The 26222-nt window shown below is 39.5% G+C and overlaps 1 protein-coding gene across 3 annotated transcripts in view; it reads left to right on the top strand.

Annotated features, from left to right (window-relative positions):
* Positions 1–24960, top strand: part of AMMECR1 (AMMECR nuclear protein 1) — a 238564-nt gene extending 213604 nt beyond the window's left edge. For all 3 annotated transcript variants that reach the window (XM_077889506.1, XM_077889505.1, XM_077889503.1), the window contains 4 exons: positions 2094–2208; positions 16660–16750; positions 18207–18303; positions 20519–24960. In XM_077889506.1, coding sequence (XP_077745632.1) covers positions 2094–2208; positions 16660–16750; positions 18207–18303; positions 20519–20633 — 418 coding nt within the window. In that variant the 3' untranslated portion in view covers positions 20634–24960. The remainder of the gene's footprint in view (positions 1–2093; positions 2209–16659; positions 16751–18206; positions 18304–20518) is intronic.
* Positions 24961–26222: the final 1262 nt, after the last annotated feature.

Consider the following 26222-nt stretch of genomic DNA (forward strand, 5'->3'; position numbering starts at 1 on the left):
GGAAAAATGGAGACTGGCTGTTAATGGGTATGGGGCTTCTTTTTGGTGTGACAAAATGTTTTAAAATTAGAATGATGGTGATGGTTGTGTAACTCTGTGAATATGCTAAAAAACATTAAATTGTATATGTTAATGGGTGAATTTTATTGGTGTGTCAACTACATCTCCATAAGCTATTATATATCAAAAACATTAGTGACTATATTATCCTAATTACTTGAAATTGGAAAAGTGTGTGCAAATTACATTTTTGCCAGAGGCTGGAAGGAAGGAGGAGCCGGCGTTAGTATTGGATGGATACTGTGTTTCAGTTGTGCAATATGCTAAGAGTTCTGGAGATGGATGGTGGTGAGCCATCAATGAACTTAATTACACAGAACTGTACCCTTAAAAATAGTTATTTTACCACAATAAAAATCTATAATCCAAAAAAATTATATTTTATGTTATTCCAATGTATATAAGGCTTTTACCCCCTCTCTCTTTTTTTCTTTTTAGCAAGAAGACTGAAAGTGTGATTGGCCTTTTGGTTTTTGTGGATGGGATTCTTCTGTTTTAGAATTTCTATTCAATATGTGTGTTTGTTAGGAAAGGGAGTGTTGGTTATACACACACATATATGTCTTTATCTTGGCTTTGAATGAGAATTTGAAAATGCTTTTTAAAACTTTATTTGCCAATAGGAAAATAAAAGAGGCCAAACTGTAGTAAAATTTATATTGTTAAATCATAAAATGGGCAAATGCTGTTCTCAGAGTATGAATTGTCACAGATGTCCTGATTTTCTTGGTTAATCTTGGCTCCTGGTATGGGAAAAATTTTATACTTTATATATAGAACATATCTTTCTATAAGCATTTTCCTTTGCAGAGTAGAATAGAATGAGCACCAAAATGCATTGAAAGTACTCACATAGGTGTTCTATTTGTACAATACAATAGGTGAGTTTTAGAATGCAAAGGAAGGGATGGAAAAATGAAAAAAAGAAAAAAGAAAATCAGCAATGAGGGAGTCACTGAAAAAGGAATTGAATGATTTCTAAAGGCCATGGAACTTTGTTATAACCCAGGCAGTTTGTAGGCTCTAAAGTTTGTAACTTCTAAGGATTAATCTGTGAAAACATTTTCTAAGCCTGGCTGCTGTATAGGACATTTGAATTTGAAGATTGATGGTGCAAATGCCAGTAGTGCCATTAGTATAAAGTGTAATCAGAGGTATGTTTGTTTTTCTTGACCAGGAAGTGTTTTCTTTTAAAAGTACAAGAAATGTACTGTGCCTGTGTGAGTGTGTGTGTCTATGTATTTTCTGTCTGTTCTTCCATTGCAGGAAGAATTATGGTCTTCCAACATCTTTGTCCTTTATAGTAGGGGTTTTTCTAGAATTTGGCACTGTAGTATATTTCCCTTGATTACAGGATCCAATCAGAGTTGTACTCAGAAATCCATTGATGTGATTAATGGTCTCCTAATCATACTTTTATTTCTAGATTAGCACAATTTCCTGTACTTTCACAATTTTTGAGTCATATATTGAATTATCCTTTATGGGGGGCCTGAAATATTTGTATTTTTAGTCTGTAATTTGCATGATTATTTAAATTTTCTTTGATTTCTTTTGCTTGAAGAAAATGAAATTTTGGTCTTTTTTGAACTCTGAGTGCTGTTCTATGGTAAAAGGCCAACCTGGTATGAACTTTTTTTTAAAACTATATACATTTTTTTCCATCGGCCCTAGGTCTAGAAGTCTTTGCATAAATGTCCACTAGCCTAGGTTTTATTCTTCTCAAAAGTAAAGTATTCTCAGATTCTCCAAGTAACAGGGAAGTAGACCAGGAAATGACTGTACAGGAAGTGTAATTGATCATTCGTGCTTTACATTTGATCACAGGATTGGCTAATAAACAGTCTATTGAATGAAATAAATTGACTTCTAAAATCTCTGGGGCCCTTGAATACATTTGCAGATTATTAACGCCTTTGTCACCTTACTGATTTTTTAAAAATCTCCTACCTTTTTCAAATGATTGTCTGCATTTGAAAGGGGGACTTTTTCATACCAAGTAGTTGCTTTAATATTTGCTTTGTTTTCCACAGTGCCCTTAAAGATAGCCGTTTCCCCCCAATGACAAGGGATGAGCTGCCACGGCTGTTCTGCTCAGTGTCTCTTCTCACTAACTTTGAAGATGTCTGTGATTATTTGGACTGGGAGGTAAGAGTATAGACATTTTTGAAAGAGAAATGAAGGTAACTCCTGCGTAAATGTTAAAAATTAGATCCAGGAAGCAACTCTTTCAGCCCATTCTCTATTGTAGTGCAGGTGAGGAGAGTAAGGTGGAGAAATAAACCTCACAGCTGATCAATGAGATAACAGTGAAGGAGGTTTTTTCTGTTTTTGTTTTTGTTTTTGTTTTTAAGGCAAAGTGCCATGTGTCATTTTTGTCCTTAAACTGAATTTGCTGTTTATTTTTATCCTATTACTTTAGCACAGCCCCTCATAAAAGCTGTTAATAAGTAGTAAGAAGGACTGATCGGAATTTATTCCTTCTATTTCCATTCTGATGTACTTCAGTGTAACTGCCACCCAGCAATTGGGTGTTGTGAGGACACATCTCAGAAGCAAGGAGCCAAAAAGTTAGGATAATACACCAGTAGGGGAAATCAGACTGTGGATACAGATCAGAGTGTTTGTTAACTGCAGTTAAATCTTGTTCATTCATTCTTGGCTACCTTATTTTGTGTACTTAACCATGCTAACAAATAATATTAAGGTTATATCATGATGATCTCTGAACATTGTCATGATTGAAGTAGCCTAGATTTGTCATATTTTTTATTCATTAGTATGTGGGGTTGGGTTTTTAAGGAAGTTCAAAGGTTCTCACCATGATTTTGTTTTGGTCATTGTGAGGAGATAGCTGAGTGTGTGTTTATGAAATTTCACACATAATAGTGCATATGTCACTGAATGCCTACTGTATTTGAGGCACTGTGCCACATATACAAAAGTCCTAAGATTTGCTCTCCACCATGAATCATCCTTCAGTCCTAAGATTTGCTCTCCACCATGAATCATCCTTCAGTCTAATAGCAGAGAAAAGAAGTATACTCAAAGCATAAAGAAAAAAGTACAAGAATGAAACAATGGGGATTCAGTGATGCACTTAGCATCTCTCACATAAACACTCATAAGTAACATGACTGGATCTTTATGGTATAACATGTTTTAATTCTATTGACTTTTTAGAATGACTACCTCCCATGTAACTGAGATATTTTGCCTTGTGGACAGACTACCATCTTGATGATTAATTGGACTTGAATTTTTTTTTTGGAGTTACTCAGATTCCTTGTGAGACTTTGGACAACTTATTCTGCTGCCAGTTAGCTTTCCACATACAGAATAAGACATTTATAAAGTTCTTAACCTTCATTGGAAAAAAAAATCTCTACAATATAAATTACTGTTGTTAGGCCAGAGCTTTAAAAAACATTCTATAGAGAGTAGGATAAGAGATTTCCTCCTGAGTTTTGTAGTATGTCAGGGTTTTTTGGAGTATTCTCAGAATACATAGGCATTCAGGGTTTTTTTAAGGGGAAAAATAAAATTAATTAAGTGTTGATCCTACTGAAGTTGGGTTGTGTAAAAACCTTCACAGAATTAAAATTTCCTGATTGTTTTCTATAAGTTCATTGTTCACCTATTTGAATTTTTCTTAAAGTGAAGTCTATCAGTATCATAGAAACATTCCTCAGTATTTTAGTTTTAAATGATCCCAAATTATATCCCTTATTAACAAGTATTCAAATTTGAGTGGTTCTTTTTATGTTTTGAGGCTTCTTCTCTAGCTAGAATTTTATTTCTGCTTTCTGTATTGCAGGGTGCCATGTGTGTGATGCGGGTAGAGTGGGGGGGAGCATAATAGGTGGAAAGGCCTGAAATCTAGGGATGACCAAGCTACAAAAACATGCCTACTCTAACTTGCCACCACTGAGTTGGAAGTACAGTTGTGGTGTGTGTGGGCTTGCACATGTGTAGCTGCATGCATGTGTGGCATGTACATGAAAGTATATTTAAAAAATATGTATGCATGTATTTGGAGGGAAAGAAAAATGGGAGAATCCAATAGTAGTTAAATAAATATGAGCAAGCACAGAGTACACCATCATCTACCCCACTTCAAGCACTGTCTATAGCTAAAATTAACCCTCATACCTTGTATATTACATATTTAATACATTCCCGAGGCTTAAATATTGATGTCTATTTAATGATGCTTTCTGGCTAAAGTAACAACAACAAAAAAATACATGTATTTTTGTACTTTTAACATACAAGTATTTGAAAGTGAATTAGATACTGCCAGAATGGCTATGCTAAGAGGGAAAGACTGTCCTTTTCAGTTAGTTCTTCATAGTTGGAAGTATCTGGCATAAGAAAAATTTGTTCCCAAAGAGTAAGAGTAAAAATTGGATTTTTTAAATACAAAGAATATGATTTGGGCTTTAAAAAGATATACCATAGTTAATGATTACAAACGGAATGGTATTATTGTGGGGATGATATCATAAGGGTCATCCTTAATATTTCTGAAAAAGCATTGGTTACTTGAAACACAGAATGCCAAAATAGAATTAAAAGCATTTTTAAAAAAGTGTATGTCAAGGAATTTCCACTCCTAGGTATAGACCCCAAAGAAATGAAATCAGATGTCGAAACAAAAATTTGTACACAAATGTTTATAGCAGCACTATTCATAATAGCCAAAAGATAGAAATGACCCAAATGCCTCTCAACAGATAAATGGAGAAAACCAAATTTGGGATATCCATACAATGGAATATTGTGCAACCATGAAAAGAAATGAAGTGGTGACACATGGATGAGCCTTGAAAACATTATGCTAAGTGAAAGAAGCCAGGCACAAAAGGCCATATACTGTATGATTCTGTTTATGTGAAAATATGGCGAATGAGCACATCCACAGAGATAGTGTGTTCGTGGTGGCCAGGGGCCTGAGGGAGGGACTGAATGAGAAGTGACTGCTTTTAATGGGTACAGGATTTCCACTCGAGGTGATAAAAATGTTATGGAACTGGATGTTGTACAACATTGCAAATGTACTTGATGCCACTCAATTGTATACTTTAAAATGGTTAAAATGGTAAATTTTATATGCGTATTTTACCACAATAAAAGGCATATATGCATATATATATATATATATATTTAAACCTATTGTCTATAATAGTATAGTGCTAATTTGTTGAAGAAGAAAACTTTGAAAATTCAAAAAATATTTCAAAAGGCAAGCCATTTGTAATTACACCATTCTGAGATAACTACTGTTAATGTTTTGGGAATATTCTTTAAAGTATTTTTCTGTGTCTTTGTATCAATGAATATATATATTTGTTCATGTAACTGAGATCATATTGAATATACAGTCATTATTAAAAAGGATTGTGGGAAAGTCTTTGCTTATGGTTTATCTTTCTAAGTTAATGATTCATGTTGCAAATTTCCTTTACAAGGGGGTCCATCTATATTATGAAAGGATACATTTCACTTTGAGAAATTTCAGATTGTCAAAATAGGTACAACTTTTCTTCCAATAATGAAATATCCTATTCACCATAAGTATCTAAATTTAACTTGAAATGCACAGTGCTGCTGTATAAATTGATGCCACAGGGAGGAAACAGAAGACGATGACAGAATTTTAATAGAGAATTTTTAAGTCCGAGATCAGTAATGAGTATGTTTTATATAAGCAGAAGCCTCTCTCATAGGGCTTTTCTGACAGAAGTACAGTTTGAGAGTTGACCCCCACTGGTGAAACGTGTTACTGCAATAGAATTCCTAATAAAAGGGGCAAAAATGCCCAGATCAAAGCAGAAGAGGACGAAGTCTAGAGGTGAGTAACTTTGGTAACAGGAGAGACATCCCCGTGGTCATGAAGGTGAGGGATATGACCAGTGGTCATAGCCACCTAATTTTCAAATGATCGGTGAATAAGTGAACTGTCACAGGGCTGGCTACTGTCTCTTCTCTTCAAGGTTTTTAACTGAACCTGTTTGGGACCTCTCTTTTGGTAACATGTCTCTAATTTTATAATGGAAGTTAGTAGGAAGGTAGGATTTACAGCAATCAGACTTTGTTTTAGAGGCTAGAATGCTTCTCTTTGAAAATGTGAGGAATGTTTGATAAATGGTTTCACAATAATTAGTTTCATTCAATTCAGTGTTGAATTGGCAGAATGATCAGTAATGCCTCCATGTTATAGTCCCTCGACATAATAATGATAGCATGTAAAATGAGTGTCTGTGGGTATCCTATCAAGGACTCTGGGTGGTGTCTAAAAACAGCAAAACCATCCACAGAGACCATAAAGACAAATTAGAACACTGGCCCCACCCACCCTTCTAAGAATTGCTTATCACCCCATCATGATCCACTTCTCATCTTGATAGGTATGAGAAGGATGAAGAGTTGAATGATTTGGGGGGAAAAATCCGTTAACTGATAAATTGAAATATCTACCTGCAGGGCTAAAATGGATGTTCCATGAGGGATATTGCTCCCCCAGGATGACCTCTGAAGTGACCTGCCTTGCGTTTGAACACAAAAACTTATTACTGTTGCTGTGTTCTTCAACTGACAGCATTCTCTTAATTCCATATGACAGAGTGATGGCGGACATGGTCTTCAGAAGGAAAGAAAAGCTCATGCAGCATGTTGGAGTCCTCTAAAATAATATATAGGCCAGAACTTGTGTAGTTACCCTATTTGGGAGCCATGTTTGTTTTTCAGTATCTGAAAGGATATAAAACTAAAGACATTACAACAGCTGGAGTGTGACTTGAGGGGTGCTTCTAGGTGTGGTACCTCACAGCTGCTCATTTTCAAGATATAAATGAGCAAGCTTTTTGCTTGTCAAAAAACTTGTGTAGGACTGGAACTGTCTACATCCCCTGGAGGGGACCTGTGGGGTAGGGTCATGGGCATAGTCCAACCAGTGATCCTGCAGGAGCTTGTATCGCAGCAGTTTGCTGACAGAAGACAAAGTATTTTCTAAGTTGTAGTCAGGCATCTTTTACTTCTGTGCCTTAGAGACAAGATCATTTTGAAGGTATGAGGAAGAAATATTTTCTGTATTCTCCAGTAGACCATTAGGTCATATTTCAATAGGTCAGGTACATTTTCACGAGCCATAAAGCCCTCTTAGTGATATCTAGCTCCCTGGGTCACTAATACCTCAACTGTGCATACAGCTGTCACTTGGGTAATGCATCGTGGCTATTCCTTTTTAGCACCCAACACTTACATGAAATCAACCCATGCTGGGTGGGGCTGGCCAATATAATTCTGGGATGATGTTAGAAACCCACCCCTTGGACAATAGAGTTACACCCCCAAGCCCCTAGTCTCACTCTGTCCCTAAAGTACCAAAGCATCTGTCATTGTGCCTGAGCTTGTTAGACTCCTGGTACTCAGAGTGCTGCACTTAGCTTTAAAAAGCACACCTTTTGAGTGAGCACGGCTCCATTTCTGACGTGTTTGGTTACAGTTAATAATAGTGCATTTTTGTAATAACCTTCATGAGCATAAACAGATGAGATGAGTACATTGGCCATGGTCATTATCTCTCATAGATTTTAGAAGGTCACGATCTCCCTCTCTCACCCCTTAAAGGTTTATATTTTTCTAGCTCCTCTCAATGCACCACTGAAAACAGTTTCCATCTCAGACACAGATGTTTAGCATGACTCACAAGCGAAGTGACTTCTCGTCATATATGTTCTGTCCAGCCCCCCTTCATCATTTTTTCCTCTAATATACACCATGCTTTGCTTCCCCTCTTACTTAGGAGTCCCACCTTTAGGGCATCTGGGTGGCTCAGCTGGTAAAGGTCTGCCTTTGGCTCAGGTCACGAGCCCGGGGTCCTGGAATCGAGCCCTCTTTTGGGCTCTCCTGGGAACTCTGCTTCTCCATCTTCCTCTGCCACTCCTCACCATTCATGCGCTCTCTCTCTTCTCTGTCTCTCATTCGCTCTCGCTTTCACCCCTCTCTCAAATAAATGAATACAATCTTTAAAAAAAAATACCCACCTTTGAAAAAATTCATATATATGTATATGGAAGGCACTTTGTATATCTAAGAAAATGCTTTTCATGGTATTTTCTCAAGGACCTTGAGATTTTCGTATAAGATGTCACTATCATTAAGATGTCATTAGACTTTGTCCTGATGCTGTACTTAGAAACATTTTTTTCAAGTGCTGTGGAACCTTGAGGAAGGGAATACTTCAAGCTTCCTGACCATCTAGTAAGAATTTGCTGTGAATCAACACTTCAGTGTATTAGAAGCCTAGTGAGGTAGCAAGCCGAACAAAGTGAAGTAACTTCTAGAAGGTGATTTAACACAAGGAAGTTTCCATTAGCCATCGATACTGTTGGTGAAATGGGCTTTGCACAGTCTGTCCTCAGGCCTCCTCCAGTTGCTTCCTGCTTTGCTCCCAATGTGTTGTGTGGTGGGAGGAGGGAGGCATTTCCTTGCTTCTTCCCCCAAATCGCCAGACCCTTCCAGCCCTTTCACTAGGAGTTGTATTATAGTGCGCTCTTTCCTGGATCCCTCGTTCCTTCTCAGGATGCTGGAAAAGTTGTACAAGACCTGTGGTTTTTCTGGAGGCTGACTCAGTGTGATGCTGTGACTCCTCCTTTTTAAAATGGCTCCTGTTTCATTTTACTTCCAGAGAACGAATTACTACTAGCCATCGAGAAGGTATTAAGAGGTCCCTAACTTTTAAAATGGCAAGGTGGCAACAAGGGTGAGAAACAGTCCAGTTTTTTAAATTGGACATTCTAGATTCCTTTTCTTTTTTTTTTTTTTTTTTAGATTCCTTTTCCAACAAAGAATTTTTCTTCTCTTCTGGAAGAAAAAATATTATAAACAGCAAATGCCTTGTTTTATTCCTGCATCATCCCCTGTTTTAAGGCAATGTTACAGGTATAAATCTAAATTAAGTAATTAGGGAGGGACTATTGACTTGACAAAGATATTTTGCTTCACAGGACTTGATGGCTTTTTTACTGCCTTCCTGGTGACTTCAAGATTAATCCACTTACATAAATTCAACACATATGAAACCTTTTAGGAACAAATCTCTTATAGGTGGAGTAAAAACCATATTGAGCCAGATATTCCATGTACAGTTTAACCTGTATAAGATACTTCTGTATCTTATCAGACAAACAACATTATTTCACCTTGAGTACATTTGCCAAGAGGTGTTTCTCTTCCCCAGCCATTGAAAAGCAAGTGGATTCATGTGTCCAGGTTTCAAGAAAATTTCTTAACTTGAGTTTCTTTGTGAATTCACTCTCTTCCTCATCCCCTTAAAAAATGGTAGGAATGCATTTTTCTAACTTCTGATGAAAAGCAGGCTTTTTAGTTAAAGGTCACCTGTGTTGCCTGAACTTTCTTTGGAAAGCTTCAGGATGTTCAACTTTTAAGGAATGCTCATTATAATTAATCATTACAGAGAATCGAGGTTTTTTTTCCTCCCCCCTTAATTGCACACTGAGCTGTCACTTGTTCTCCACAAAACCTGAACAGTTTCTTTCCTTGCATATGATATATAAACACGTTTGGCTTCATAGCTTTTCAAAGCACCTTGTCATTAGCCATGCTTTATTTAAAATCTTAACTAATTCTTTAAAAGTTCATGGGGGTGATTATTAGCTAGTTCAGGTATTGTAGAGCTGTATGTCTCCTTAGTTAAAATAAAAGTGATCAGATTGTTCGGTGGCCTTTGTGAAATAAATTGGCAAGCTTGTGTTCCTGATAGACAAGATGTCTGAGTCTCCTACATGAATTAAAATTGGCACTAATTGGTCCTTTGGTAAGCTCTGCAAAAGCCAAGAATTGGTCCATGGAGATGGAACTAATTTTGAAAGCTAAAGGTGACTCATTTGCAGGGATTTCAGAGAAGAGTAGTACATATGCATTTTGGTCAAGGAGGCCTTTGCGGTTGTTTTCACAAAATAACAATAGAAAAGAATCACTTCCACTGATGTAGACGACGAAGCCTAGTTTTCAGAGTAGACTAGAGTAAAAGGTTACTTGTGCCCAATTGATGGCTTCCCTCTCAGTTACCTTTTTGGTTTATTTTGCTAATATTCCTTCTGTTTCTAGAAGCATCTCTCTCAAAGGAGATTTGAAAGTGAAGACAGGGCATCCCTGGTGGCGCAGCAGTTTAGCGCCGTCTGCAGCCCAGGGCGTGATCCTGGAGACCCTGGATCGAGTCCCACGTCAGGCTCTCTGTATGATGCCTGCTTCTCCCTCTGCCTGTGTCTTTGCCTCTCTGTCTCTCTATGAATAAAAAAATAAAATCTTAAAAAAAAAGAAAAGAAAGTGAAGACAGCTGCAGATAGATAATGGATTAAAAAGAGCCTAACAGGATAGTCCTGGTTGGTTCAGGTTATTTCTTTTAAGATTTTATTTATTTATACATGAAAGACATGGAGAGAGAGAGAGAGAGAGAGAGAGAGAGAGAGAGAGAGGCAGAGACACAGGCAGAGGGAGAAACAGGCTCCATGCAGGAAGCCCAATGTGGGACTCAATTCTGGGTCTCCAGGATCAGGCCCTGGGCTGAAGGCGGCGCTAAACCACTGAGCCACCTGGGCTGCCTGGTTCAGGTTATTTTTTAAGGCACTGAGGCAAGAGTAGTTTCTAGGTGGTCCTAGGATAGCAGGCCATCTTTATTTTCCCCTTTATACTTTTCTAAAGAGATTTTCTTTGCAGTAATATGCACATACTATTTTTCTAAACAGGAAAAAATTATGTACGTTATGATGGTTGAGGTTGACAGAAATAAAAATTACTGAGGGCAAAAAATGATTTGTAAGAATGCTATTTTTTAAATGTATTATTTAGCCAGATTCTGAAGTGTTAAGTGCTAACAATTGTTAAGTGTTCATTGTTAATCAGATGGGCACCTTCTAAACTTCAGACTTCCTTCTAAAATTGGTGGGTGGGTTGAGGTAATGCAAATTCACAACTCTGAGAATTCGATGGGCAGATCTGGATATGTAGTCTACTTTTTTTTTTTTTTTTGGTAGGATTGGGTTTGGGGGAAGTGATTCATTAGGATCTGTACAAATTGTCATCAGCCTTTATGATTAAAATTTTAATTTTTTCTTGCCCTAGTGAGAATTATTCAAGAGGATAAACTTGGAGTAGGCCCAAGTTTGGAATCTTTTCCTCTTATGGCGAATTTGTTTTCACTGGGAGAAGGAAGAGTCATCTTCAGAAGGCTGAGTGGGGAGTGGGCAGAAGGCTCTGTGGGGCTATGAGGGACAGAGTGGAATGTCTTGCATTGTGGCTTTTGGGCTTTTCAGAGAAATACCACATATGGCTTTTTCCTCCCAAGAATATAAGAAACTCCAGACTCTGGGTCAGACTCATGGGCTGTCCAATGCGGTGTTTGTTTCTGTCCGTGGTACCATGGGCTGTTTTGTGAAAGAGCATGTGTGTCTTCTATGATGCCAGCCTCTAAAGGTTAGAGGGTGTGCCAAATATCCTGAGCTCCTCTCATTAGGAACAGAGTCCTTTTATTCAGTTCAATGGAACTGGCATATTGAGCCGGGCAGGTCAATCGTATGTGAATGACCAGTGACTGGCTTTGTTAATTGCAAAGCATATTTTGCCAAATGATATCGCAACAAAGACATGTCAAACCACTTTGGATTCCTTGACTCTTGACACTCTCTCTCTGAGAGAGAATATATATATATATATATATATATATATATATATATATATATATATTTATATATTATATATCATATATATATTTATATTTATTCAAGGTGTACCCACTAAATATCAGTGGAGTGAGCTAGGGTCATACTGTTTACAAGGAACCCAACATTTGGTTACTGGGAAAGCCTGGGGCTGACTGTGGCATTTGCTAAGACAGGATGAACCAGAGGAGGTAATTGGTTTTATTGGCCAGGATGTGATCAGGGGCATATTTCGTTTTAAGGGTCAGGACTGTGGAGGTAATTGTGGATCCAAATGGTCTAAGGCTTGCGTGGAGCCCTCTTGACCTAGCCAGAGCACGTTTTATGCTCGTTGCCACTTTTAGCCAGATGACTCCTTTTCAAGTTTGAGCCTATCCAGGTGGTTGGCTTGTTGATCAGGCTTGCAAGTAACAGGGGTGCCTTTGGTCATGCTGCTAGTGGATTATAGGACTAACACTTGCCTTACAGACAGACTAAGGGATGTCAGTCTTTGTGCAGTTGTAAGGAGCAAAATGGGGACCTGTATTATAATGAGGGTGGGAGGGGTGCGTTTTTAATGCGCCTGTGTTGAGAGTCACTGCATTAGAGGATAATAGTTGTAAATGAAGTCACATTTCTAACAAGGGACCAGATAATGAGGAAAAATGAAATCTACAGACAGTCTAGAAGCTTCATTTTCACCATTATTTATAATCTCCTACCAAACCTTTTACCATGTAGCAAAATTGATTAATTTGCGTGTATCTCTCTGTGATAGAGAAATGGAAAGCGGAAAGAGGATGGGGCCAGGTGGGGGCAGGGATGCATAATCCCCAAACTGAATAATCAACTCCAGAATAATCAAGATCTATTTTAGGGTCCAAACATTAATCTTGATGTTGAATCATTCTGGGCAATGTTAAAAACAAAAGATGGTATAATAGCATTAATAAAAAGCACTCGCTCTGTCATGGTTCAGAACAAATATGGCTTTCTTTTTTAGCATGAAATAGGAATCCGTTGAACTGGTCTTAATGTTCCTGTGCACACACAGATACAGCTCTGTTTAATTCCATATCCTCTTATCTATAAGTCCTACATTTAATTTACTACCATTCGAGTTGATTTATAGCTTTGCTTAGCAAAAGTACAGTCTTGATTAAAAGGATATTATCACAGCTGTTGGACCTTGAAAGCATTTTTTTTTCTCAGATCTGCTAATAATTTTGGCAATGACCAGCAGACTCCCATAAGGCTAGATTTGCAAATCTCCAGTTTTTGCCTACCTGGCCATCCTTTAGGCAGTGGTAGTTAGGAGAATGTTAGAGGTAGTAGGAGATAACATCGTTTTCCCACATGCTACCTCCTTATCCAGTCCAAGAAATGGAAAGTTACTGTGACACTGTGGTAGAGTTTTAGTGGAAGTTGGCTTCAGAGGATACCACTTCCCTGGTTAGTTGATCTTTTATCTAGCTGGTAATTGTGACTGGAGCCTTTGTCTCTTGGGTTGCTGCTCGGCGGCAGGATTCTCCAATCTAAGAGAGGATTCGATTATTCTACACGAGGGTTACATTTTGGAGTCGCAGCTGTGACAGATTTCTCCCTGAAACAATATGGAGTTAGTTTGGGTGCTTGCATCAGTGAAGATGACTTAATTTGCAAAGCTAGTGATTTCCACAGGTTGTCCAGATTCGGTCATTCTCCACAGCAGGCCAATTTCCACTCTCCTATTCTGATTGCACAGTATGACTATCTGGTGGCTTTGGTAGTTCTGGGGGTAACGAAAATGCTGTTGCTCAAAAGGTGACCAAAAGCTATTATGCTTTGATTCTGGTCAGAACATGATTGCCATTCTCCTGATTCCACTGGCTGAAGAAATGAGTCACTCTGGTTTGGGCTTTTTATCACTGGGGAGTATATTTTTTAATCTGAGAAAGGCGTTATTTCTCCAAAAAGGTTCACTTTAAAATAACCATACTTACATGCCAATTTATAGGTACTTTCAATTGTTCAGAATCATAGGAACAGAGAAAAACACTAAAAATTGTAAACGTAGTACTAATTCTCAATGGGAGAATTTTGATAATTTCTTGTCATATTAAATTCTGTGGTGGGGGCCTTCTCAAAATACAAAAGTCAATCAGTTTTATCCATGAGTAAATTTTATTTTGGTCAGTATGTCCTTCCTAGTTTGATCTTAACCTTCTTCTTTATATTTACATATGCATACATATAAAATGTGTGTGTGATACACACACATATAGAAGCTTTACTGAGGTATTATTCACATACCATACAGCTGGTCATAACCACTTTTAATTGCTAAATTACTAGGCTTTAAAATCTCTGAAATTTTTGTTAAAGAACACAATGCACTCCTATGAAGAAAGGATTAATGTGTCTAAATTACCTCCAATTTGCCTAAATCACTTTTATTTCAATACACAGCCACAGTTTGTCAGAGCTAGACCAATTATTAGAGGTTTTCTAGTTAACCTAGAATAAAAATCACCTGGGGAGTTGTTCTTTTTTTCCAAACCATACTTGCTGAAGCATGAAACCTCCAGAAATTCTGATAAATTTCACAGCCTCCCAGGCCCCCCCCCCCATGCCAGTTAAATGCCCCTGATTTTGTCTAACACTCTCATCTCACAGAGAAACATTCTTCGCCTCACAATTTTGATGAGATGTCTTAATAACTACCAAATTTCTTTCCAATTTTCACATGACAGATTTTTGGTCAATTGAGTCAGAGATGCAAAATTCACTTCAGTGAATGATGGAAGCACAGGTTATTTATGCTGGGTATTTTAAAAAACAAATTATGAAGGAGCTGCTATGGTTGAAGGAAAAGAACTTCAAAGTCACAGATCAAAAAGTCGATATACAGAAACTGTTGCAAATTTGTCATTGTCTCATACCATGTCAGGCACTGGGGAGATTAGTAGATGTCCTTTATCCTGGAAATGCCTGATAGCTAAGCACTCATATTTCTTCTCAGCTGTCCACAGTCATTGCCCACAGGATCTGTAGGGGAGGCCTTTTTGTGTTAGTTCTTAAACAGCTGCCCTGATTGCATCTTCAGCAGAAGGCGATTCATAAGAGCACTGATATCATATAGAAGAAACAGCCACAGAGATAGGCTTTCATAAAAAAAACAAACTTCTTAGGGCGCCTGGGCAGCTCAGTATTTGAGCGTCTGCCTTTGGCTCAGGGTGTGATCCCAGGGTTGTAGGATTGAGCCCCACATCAGGCTCCCCGCAGGGAGCCTGCTTTTCCCTCTACCTATGTCTCTGACTCTCTCTGTGTGTCTTTCATGAATAAATAAGTAAAATATTAAAAAAAAACCTTCTCAGAAGATCTGACAGGCTCTTGTGGATGGATGTGTGAAGAAGAATCTGGGGAAAGAACAAAATTGGTTCTCCAAAGGTCTTTTTCTTCCCTGAAAAACTGGAAGATTTCAGGTGCAGGGCAGAAGCAGCAGCAGAAGTTTTCAAGGACCCTTTTGTCTCTTTTAGACCACCACATGCATACAGATGGGAAGAGCCAAGGTTTATGACTTCACTCACCTGCTCTGAAAAGAAGCCTCTTTCCTGGATAAAAGTGTTTCCCTGGTCTTGTGCCTCCCTCAGGTTCCTCACACTGCACTTGGGGACCATTGATCTAAAGCGACTGTAGATTTGGGAGAACAGAATGGAGTTGTTAGGCTTTTGAAATTTCACTTATGTTATCAGTGTTTACAAAGAAGACCTTTATGTGATCCTCAGTTCTGTACACGATTCAAGGCGAGGTATGAGGGGAAAAAGATTCCTTGTGACTAGGTGCTAATCAGAGAAAAAGGATGTAACTTTCTTAAAACACTACCAAGAAATTGCCCACGTTTACTTAGAGAACTCTCTTGCTTGAGGCATCACCAAAAGTTTGCTTCACATAAAGTTAGAGGGATCTCTGGGTTAATATATAAGAAACTGTGTTAAAAAAAAAAAAAGAAAAAGAAAAAAGTAACTGCAAAAAATACCCTGCCCTAAAGTGATTCGAGATCTTTACCACTTGTAAATTTATCAGGAGTGTATGAGGGCAGTGGTGTAGACAGTGAGGGCTTCCCACAGGCCCACTGTAAGCCATAACATATATTTTAGAGGGGCGCCTGGGTGGCTCAGTGGTTGGGCGTCTGCCTTTGGCACAGGTCGTGATCCCGGGATTCAGGGATCGAGTCCCACATCAGGCTCCCCACAGGGAACCTACTTTTCCCTCTGCCTGTGTCTCTGCCTCTCTCTGTGTGTCTCTCATGAATAGATGAATAAAATCTTTAAAAAAAATATTACAGGGAACACGGGATGATGTCAGATCTGGTTATGTTGGCTTTTTTCATCCTTATCTGGGGTTGCTCATCTATGTACAATTTGAGGTTTTGAAGAGACAAGACAGCTTGGGAAGGGAGTCGGCAGCCCCAGAAGTTTCAGAACTTCATCTGAAGTGGCGATTGTACCTGAAAACACAAGGCATGTCTGCTGTCTCTTTGAAGTCAGTTCCCTTGCTCTAGTTCCCTAGTGTCAGGAGCCACAGTTTGGGAGTGGGGTTGGAGTTCTTGTCCTTGACTGCCTCATTCTACACACAGCAGAATGGTTGTTCCTGTGCCAGATAGAATAGCCTAGCCTAGCACACACTGTAGACATGTCGGTCAATGTTTTTGGTCTCTGGCCATCATAATGGCCCTCAAACCCAAAGTCAGCACTTTGGAAGGAGAGAAATGATATATATGTGCCCTTCCAAAAACAAGGGGAAAGGAAGAACTGCATTTTCTTGAAAATTAAATTATAAAGTTTTCTGTTTCTGTGGAGAAGACGATACTAATAAAACTGCCAATTTCTTTCAGGTGGGTGTACATGGCATTAGAATAGAATTCATCAATGAAAAAGGATCAAAACGCACCGCCACCTACCTACCGGAGGTTGCAAAGGAGCAAGGTCATGGTTGTACTTTATATTTCGTATGATCTGGTGGAGAATTTGAATAGTACAAATTGAAATGCAATATGTGACCTTGCAGTTATGTCTGATAATTGACCAGTGTCAAATGAGAAGAAATGATTCTTCCATCACTGCCACTGCAATGTCTGTATGAAATCGGTGAATAACTCACACAGAAGTTGAATCTCTGTGCCCAAGGTTGATAGTGGAAACCCACAAATGGGTAATTTCCCCAAAGCAAAGACTTGTAGAAGTTGGGTTTTCTTTTTAGGCAGTGAATATGAATTTGAAGTGCCATTTGCCCATATCCCATCGTGCTGTAGCCTTTTGCCACAAACAAGCCTTCAGTCTAACAGTCAGCCCCCCAGGACATTGTCAATATCAAATGTGTCCTTGTTAGGTGGCTGCCTGGTGCTCCTTCAGCCACTGTGAGGGTTGTAGGTTTCCCATTAAGATTAGAAGCACGGAGACCACATGAAGTCTTAGTGTTTTATCTGCTTGGTCTGCACTTCCTCATCAAACATTTTTCTGTTTTTGCACATAGAACACAAATCTTTATGAACTCCCACTGTAACACAAAAGAATTCTTCATTCCATAGCACGTTGTCCTTTCTAGCGACTACAAAATTCTAGTTTTTTAATATTAGTTGAAATAAATATTTCTTCTGTATCTTATAGAGGTTTTTTTGTTTGTTGTTTTGATCATCAAAAAGGATCTCTAATTGGATTTCCCTCACGTTTGGTTCATATGAATGTGAGCTATTTAACTGTACAATTTAACAGCATTAGATAACCCCCTCCCCCGCAGACAAGGGAGTTTGTCTTTAAGACAGCTATTGGAAGATTTATTTGGGTTGCTTTTGAAAAGGTCTCAATCCTGTAGTTCCTTTGGCTTTGTAAAGGATGGGGTGGGGGGCTCAGATATTAAGTATACCATCCCACATCAAAACAAATAAAAATGCCTTCGCATACTTCACACAAATACACGTGACTGACTCCTGAAGATACCATTGGGAACAGCAAATTACCATGACTTAGCATGGGAATCCTAACTACTACAGAGTTGGCACAATGACATCTAGGCTTTTCCCTCCCTTTTAAAGATGTCACTGTTAGAGAAGAGGGCAGCGTCCGTGGTTTGCTCCCGAGTCTCTACTGAGCAGTCACTGCCAGACTCTTAGACTTCCTGTCTTTGAATGCAGTTGAGATAAAAAAAAAAAAAAAGCCAATGTTGTCAGCCATCATGGGTAGCTAGAACTTGAGGTATGCAGTGGTGAACCTGCTTCCATATGAGAGGAAAGCTTAGCTCGTTTGTGTGACTGTTTTTAGGACCAAAGGAGTTGATGGCATTTGGTGACAGTGATAGCTGACCTCTACAAAGTCATTTTGTATTTGACTGAAAGTGCTTGTGACATGTGCTTGACTGGTATTTTATCTGGTCTACTTTCCACAGGATGGGACCATATTCAGACCATAGACTCCTTACTGAGGAAAGGAGGATATAAAGCTCCGATTACTAATGAATTCAGGAAAACCATAAAACTGACCAGGTACAGAAGGCGTTTTCTAGCACAAGGCTAACCAGTACCTTTCGATGCATATGTCTATAACCCTTTGGTTTCTTTGGTCTTTCTTACTTGCTTCTCTTTTCTGAAACAGAATGGAAATGAATTTCAGGGCTATACTGGGAGTGGATATGATGGAACTCTGCTTGGCAGTAAAGCCTGTGTGATGTACAAGCCCATCCTTCCAACCTTTAGCTCTGTGTGATTACTCTGGCTTTACACGAGCAAGTCTTCTGAGCCTGTGCACCATATTATTGAAGAAAGTTACTGGAATTAGCCATTGGCCAGCTTTTGACATTGCTTAGCAGAACCCCTGTATTCTGATAAGCACTCCTCAAATTTGAATTTATCTTTAGGATGTTGGCAGTGATAGAAGTCTACCATGAAAGCTTATTGAAAAATCACAATTGAGCTAGACTAACAAATGCCAAATACATTTCCAAATGGGATGATAGGGATACTTATTTTTTAAAAACATCCAACATTTTAGGAAAATGGATTGCCATTTCCATTTGTTTCAATTCCATAGAGCTACAATGAATGCTTATAGTCTAAAAATGGACTTTTCCCAGCTCTGAGGAGTTACAAATTTGAAAATGCCTCCCTCTCTGCTTTCCCTGAGTTCAAGTCTAGGAGAATAGAAGGGCATGTACAAAAATAATTATTCATATAAGGCAGAATGTGATGGATGATGTGAGGTCATAAAGTGGGAAAAGAGGACTTCCAGGAGGGGTGGGGTTAGATAACATGAAATTTCAGAGTGGAAGTAGATTTGAGACTAGGCTGGAAGAATGGGTAGAATATTTATTTGAGGGTGAGGGAGGCAAGGATTCATTTAGTGAGTCAAGGCATGTGGGTGGTGAAGTACAGAGCTAAGTTCTGAGGAATGTTCAGTCGTCTGATTTGGCTGGTCTTTCAGTGCGCATAGAGAAAGTGGTTATTAGAGTGAAACATGGCCCAGAGGGTGGGTTGGGTCATATATCATGGAGGGCCTTGAGTTTCCAGCTAAGAAATATAGACCTGACTCGAGAGGCAGTAAGTAGCCATTGAAGGGCTTGAAACAGGTGTATTTGAGAAGGTTTAAGATGGGAACAGGAAACAGGAAAAGGAGGTAGAAGACATTGCTCTTACCTAAGAATCTGAGGCAGCCATCCAAAGAAGGTGAAATAGTAGCCTTAATAAGAGCTGTGGCAATGGGATGGAAAGAAAGGCACAAACAGATGAGAAGACACTGGAAGAAACGAAAGGCCCTAGTCATCATTCAGAAGTAGGGGAGAGGAACAAGTCAAGGCTTTACTCTGGATAAAAAAACACCAAGGCACCACAGCACCTTTTAACTAAGGGAGGGACCGAAGGAGGAGAGTCACATTTATGCATTGGTTCTGGATTTGAAGTGCTTCCTGGGGTATCTGTATAGGAATGTCCCATGTGTCACCAAAAACATACATAGATAGAACTCATGGCCAGAGATGGTGATTAGGGATCATCCGTGATGAGGTCATAGTTCAAGGTATAAGGCAGGGCTCTCTGAGGGAGCACAGAGAGTATAGGGTCAAAAGAACCGAAGGGAGAAACCTAGTAAAATCCTTCCAGGAAGGAGCGGTAGGAATAGTCAGAGATATAAGGAGCAGCCTGAGAGCCGGCAGGGGGTGGGGGTGAGAGGGAAGAACTAGGGACATGTGGGATTGTAGAACCCATGGCACAGGAGAGCTTCAGACAGGGAATGGTGTGTGGTCTCATAATGGAGAGGTCAAACCCTTCTGAAAGAGCAGTTTCCGTGGAAGAGGAGCCAAGGAACACCAGGCTGAGGATAGCCTGAGATGAAGGGCTGCTAAAAGAGGGAAAGTCTTAGAAGAAGGAGTAGTCAAGTGAATGAGAGGCGTACACAATGGCAATAGGTTGGGCTTTCCTCTGTTCCTTCCTGTTAGCAAACTGGGGCCTGGCGGGGTGGGCACGAAAATTTCTAGAGCAATTGAAACCAGGAGTAGTAAAGCAGAAAGAACACTGGACTCAGACTTTGGATTCCCGGGTTTGGAGCTCAGCTTTGCCACTTGGCTGCATGGCATTGGGGCAGTCACGACTTCTCTCTGGACCTCTTTCTCCTGGTCTGTAGCGTTACCTCTGAGGTCCCTTCCAGCTCTGACATTGGTGTGTCATCTATTTCTTGATGTTAACTTTGTCTCTTCCCTGACTTTTTCAGGTACCGTAGTGAAAAGATGACCCTGAGCTATGCTGAATACCTTGCTCATCGCCAGCATCATCATTTCCAAAATGGCATTGGGCATCCCCTTCCGCCATACAACCATTATTCCTGACACTGAGCCGCAAAGCCAGTCATTGGGCCTCTCTGCAGACCTCTTCCCAGGAGACCCTACCCCTTCTTGGTCTAGCTATCTCTTTTACTGTACCATCTTATGATGATAGTTTCCGTTGCCATGATGAAGCTTGGACATCATCAGTATCATCATGGTAACGGGTAGGAAAATGGCATTTGTTTAAGAAGATTCTGTTTTATTATTTTTAGATCATTGATTTTTTTTTGCAGCATATATAACTTCTGGGGTTTTCTTTCCTCACCATATTATGTAGAATTTTGCTTTGCTCTCTCAATCAGGGTTCTGCATTTCTGTCCTTACCTTCCCTCCTACTTTCCTTCCTTTTGATCTCTTCCCTCCTTCTTTCGACTGTGGATGGAAGAAATTGTGCAGTTTTTCCGGGATTCTATTTAGGTTGTTCTCTAGTTTTTCCTCAGTAAGATAAAGAAGTTTTGATAGCTGAGCTTGGAAGCAAATTCATATCAAATTCAGGTATTTGTGTGCTACTCTTGAATTTGTCTAAAATGCATTTTGCTATGAGAGCTTAGTATGTGGGTCTTCACTCCTTAGGTGTTTTTCCCATGGTTAAAATATATGAACTTTAGTTCTAGCATAGAACATTTGGAGACCCATGCTAGGGCTTGTCACAGAGAAATCATTCATGCCTATTGTGCTGGTTATCATAGAAGAGATGGCTTCATCATTTTATAGAACCAACTTACAGACTACAACACTGTTTTAAGAAAGTACAAGCTACCTTTCAGATATGCTACAGAAATCATTTTGAAGAGCAGCAAAGATCAGGAAGAGAGCGGATACAGAATTTAGTGCCTTTGAGAAGAATATAATTAAATGGAATTAAGAGAGGTTAGGGGGAAAAGGCAATTTAGAGAACTATTCTTATAAAATTTTATTGTGTCTATATGTGAAACAGCAGATTAGACAAATTCCTTACTCTTAAGTATTTTTTTAAGGTGAAAAAATTTATTTTGAGCAGAGAACCAAAAAGAGACATTTGTCTATTATATATTAATTTAAATCTGTTAGCTTTAGGTTTCAACAAGTCATGATTGGCCAGAGACAATTTTAGCTACTATTTAAAGAAATAGTAAAGAATAATCTAGTGAAACAAAAGTTCATATATGCCATGATTTCAGATACATCTGTCACGGGGACAAGACTGGAGTCTTTCTGCACTACATACTTTTGATAGAAACACATTTACTATGTTGATAAGATGTTATGTTACACCTATGAAAATGGAGCTGGCATTTAGAAATGATAGAGTTATTAGAGCCCAGCCCATTTGCAGGGTTGGTCTTCCCACGGTGCATACAAAGAGAACTTCCTAACATCAGGAGGAGTAGGAGTTTCATGTGTCTGTCCCTAGGAAAAATGATAGATGATTCTGGAGAAAGATTACCTTCATTTTACTATAGTAAATATGTGTGTATGTGTGTGTGTATTTGTGTGTAATTTTTTTCAAATAGGAAACCAGTATATCAAGTGATGACTAGAAGTATGGTGCAGAATATACATAGCCTAAAACTCTGAGATGTCACTGAATCTCAAAAATGGCAGAGCTTATACATAAAATCGGCCGTGACAAGTGACAGACTGCTAGTTCTGAATTCAAAAACCCTTTCCCAGTTTGTGAGCTGATTTGCCTGAATTCCTTCTGCCCACCACTGTGGCAAAGCAAACTGCTTTAGTTTTTTATGAGAGTCCTTGGAGGTCTGTTGGTAGTCCCTCATCCACAGTGCTCATTGTGGAAATAACCATGGTCAGTTGTGATGCCTTAACTAAGAAGCCAATTGTTAGCCTGAAATGCAATCATGGTAGCCAGTTCCATTGAACCTAGAGATTAGTCAGAGCAAGCTAGCTGTTGGGCCATTGAAAGGGATTTTGAGTCCTCTCGTTTCTCCTTGGGAGCATTTTGGAGCAGATTTGTCTTTCAGCATAAAACCAAATGGCTACCTGATGGAGACTTTTTCTTGCCCTTATAGGGAAACTAAGCATAAGCTGAATGATATTGTCTGCTGCAAAAAAAAAAAAAAAAAAAAAAGTAAATAAAACAAGCAAACCGAAGAGAGACAAAATAGATCAATATTGACCCATCTTATCCATCATCTCATCAGTTTAGCAGGCTCCTCATCCTGGGTGAGCTTGTGGTTAGAAGTTGTTTGTTGTTGTTATTGTTATTGTTGTTTTTAAGAAAAGATCTATATGACATACATATGTGTGTATACATATGCTTACATGTACATACATACATATGTGTGTTTATGTATTTAACGGTGCTAATCAATCTTGAGCAGGTCACGTGACTGGTCATGCGGACTCTAAAATCATATCAGATTTTTAAAAAATTCTTGATATATGCAGATGTTATACAGATTTTTTTTCTGACCAGTGTAATAATGTTATACTGAAGAAATAACCATCCTGCAGGCTTCAGAGGACAAGGTCAGCAATATTTCCCACCATGGCTTGGGGGGAAAGGATAGTTTTGTCTCCTTTTGTTTTCAAATTAATGCACAGTCCATTTTTTTGTCTCTAGCTGTTGACTAAAAAGACTTTGTTGCATAAAGAGTGTCGTACAAACTGTAATGGTGTGCTTCAAACGAATGAATGCTAGGCCCTTTCACCTTCATAGGATATTACAAAGCTGTTAAATACGTGGTTTGAATTAACTTTGAACATGTCGAAATATGTAGCATGTGTTTTTAACTCAGACGAAGATTCGGATTGCACATGTTGTGTTTTCGCCATTTGTGGCTTATTTGTTCAGAACACAAATGTGAATTGCACTCTTATCACCGGAATATCGTGTAAGTTCACTGATCTTTAAACGGCTCAGAAGTAATACTTGAACTTCTTTGAGTAGCACAAAGTTTACATTGCCCCCTTTTAAATGTTAATTAGTTCCACTTCTGGTTGTTTTCCTTTTTTTGTTTCTCAAATGCAACTGGGTATTTTTTCCCCCTCTTGGAAAACAGCACGCATTTTACTTTGGTATGTAGCAAAAGGCTTCCGTTTCTGGAAGGTTCTCTTGTTCTTGAACAAGATCAGCCAGGTACCAGATTCTAAAAAGAACAATTGCCCCCCCCATCCCCACACCCCACCCATGCCCCCGACCCCTATTAAGTGGCCTTCGGACTGCACGAGAATGTGTGCTACTACCTGCCCCAGTCTCCCCTACCATGAGAGGTCTGTGTACTTGATGGAGGAAGTGCAAGGTGTGCTCTTGTTCTCCTGCCCTCTTAAAGCACTTGTGAGATTATCAGTCCTGTACACACAGGCCCAGTGCCCAGCACACTGGAAGCTTGCATACTGGCCTCTTTTTGTGTCTTCAAATGTGCAGGAAATTTGAAACTGTCATCTGGAATAGGTTCCATCTCTTAACATGTGTTAGATCAAACCAAAGAAGCCCCCAGCCATGCCCAAATGCTGCTCCAAAAGCCTGCCTTCCAGTCCTTACAAAAACCTTGCAGGATTAAATGTGTTAACTTTTTTATTTTTGTACAGTTTCTAAGTGATTTTTGCTAGTGATGTGAAATTGAATTAAGTTTATTTGAGGGGGTGTCAGCGCCTCCTCCATTGAAATAAACTGGTGACTTTCCTTTTATTTTTTAAAAGCAGAAACCCATTGTGTGCCTCTCGATTTAAGGGTTTCCAATTACATTATTCTGAAGACCAGCATTGATCCTTTATATACAAAGATCTGTTTTCCTTGTTTTTTATTACTGTTTCAGAAGAAGAGAAACCTTTTATTTTGCTCTGGACCTAGTAACTGCGCTGGTACATAGACGCACTGAGAAAACCAACTTTTGTAACCACCTCTGACTGTTTTTGTATATCAGAGTTGCTTACTTTTGAAATACTTGGATCTAGTTTCTAAGTTATTTTAGCGTTTTGTATGTTCCCCAAAATTACTTTGGATCAGTCACCAGCATACTGAGTTCTTGGTGATACAGTGGTGAGACTCGTAATGAGCAAAAGCTACCTGGAGTAGCTCTTCTTTTCCTTCTTTCTTAGAAACCTGTTTTTGGATTATGGTGAGAGATCACAGATTACCTGAAATCCCCTCCAAGTATAACTAGATCCTCCTTCCTTCCACATTTAATTGCTTAATAGTTTGAAGAAACTATTGGAAATGGGCATTTTATATGATATGTATAGCTTGAAATTATGAAAACTGAGTGAACGGGAAAAAAATGAGGTTTATGTGGGTCTGTAAGGTGTGGCTGTGGAAAGATATTGTAGTAGTTTTGACACTATTGTTACTATCTTTAAAATCATTTACCCAATAAAATGTTAAAACTGAGTTACCGTTTGGTGTCTCTTTCATCAACCTGCCTGCCTCATCATAAGGATCTCAGTCTTGTGTGTGCTTCTTGATAAAATGCCAACCGTTGAAAGACTTGCAAGCTGATGCCGATTCCTTTCCAAACTGGCACTCGGGAAAGCTATGATTTGCCTGTGTCCTCCTGCCTAACTCTGGATCCTGGCTTGGTGACCAAGTCCAGCCTTTACTGGACAGTCTGCCCTGGCCATGGACCTGAGGCAAGCATCAGATCCGAAGTCTGGTGGTAGTGTGGCTGTGCTTAATTCCACCAGCTCCAAATTTCTTCCGGATCAGTGTGTCATCAGTGGGAGCTGGTGGAGCAGTAGCGGTGCTATCTGGTGACAGCCATCTGGGGAGGTGGGAAGCCTTCCTTCTCTTCTGCCCTAAAGGCTTTGCCACGTTCTCAGTGCAGGAGGGACTTAATCCAAAAATGCCCAAGATGCGGCTGCTCAGAGAGTATACACACTCACACAGACACCCACACTAGCATTGAGAAGGCAAGCTCTTGGTGGCCTACCTCTACCAGCTGTTGCCTTAGCTCTTTCCCCGTGGAGAGGCCACCGAGGACATTGCTCAAATACCTTGGGCTCTCTCTAAGTCATTTGCTGTCTCAGTTCTCAATCCTCTGCTGTCCCATGCATATTTTGGGATTAATTGCAGGTGAATACATGCGGGCCGATTTTCTGTTACATTGCCCCAAAGCCCCACTGCCTGTGTGAATTCGGGCACATGTGCTGATGTCAATCACGGTGGCTAAAAACGGCCATCTCAGATCCCGGAGGATGACTGCAGTGTGGAATGGTGCTCCATTAAGTCGGCCATCTGCTTGAGGTTTACTCGGTTCCATCATTCATGTTTAATGGCACATAAGATTTTTTTTTAATGATTTGGACAATATCAATCGGCTTAGGTAGAATGAAGTAATTGCACGAGCCTACAGCATTAATTTTTATCGCATTAGTGGTTAACTCAATGGTCTGGACAGATTTCAACTTCAATAATCATACTCCTCCTACCTAAATTCTTTGCGGAGCTTCAGCATTTCCTCCCTGGATTTCAGGCCCCACTAGGGCACCCTGGAAATAGCTCCACTGCTTCCAAGAACTGGCGCACGGATGTGTGGGAGGTGGCAGGTCCTGTTGATGGAAAACCCTCTCATGCCCAAGGGTGTCTTATCACTGTGAGCTGGGGGCAGGGGCAGTCGGCCGTGGAGAAATCACAGCTCGGGGGGGCAGAGCTGC

Source organism: Canis aureus, chromosome X, assembly GCF_053574225.1.
Source record: "Canis aureus isolate CA01 chromosome X, VMU_Caureus_v.1.0, whole genome shotgun sequence".
Taxonomy (NCBI): domain Eukaryota; kingdom Metazoa; phylum Chordata; class Mammalia; order Carnivora; family Canidae; genus Canis; species Canis aureus.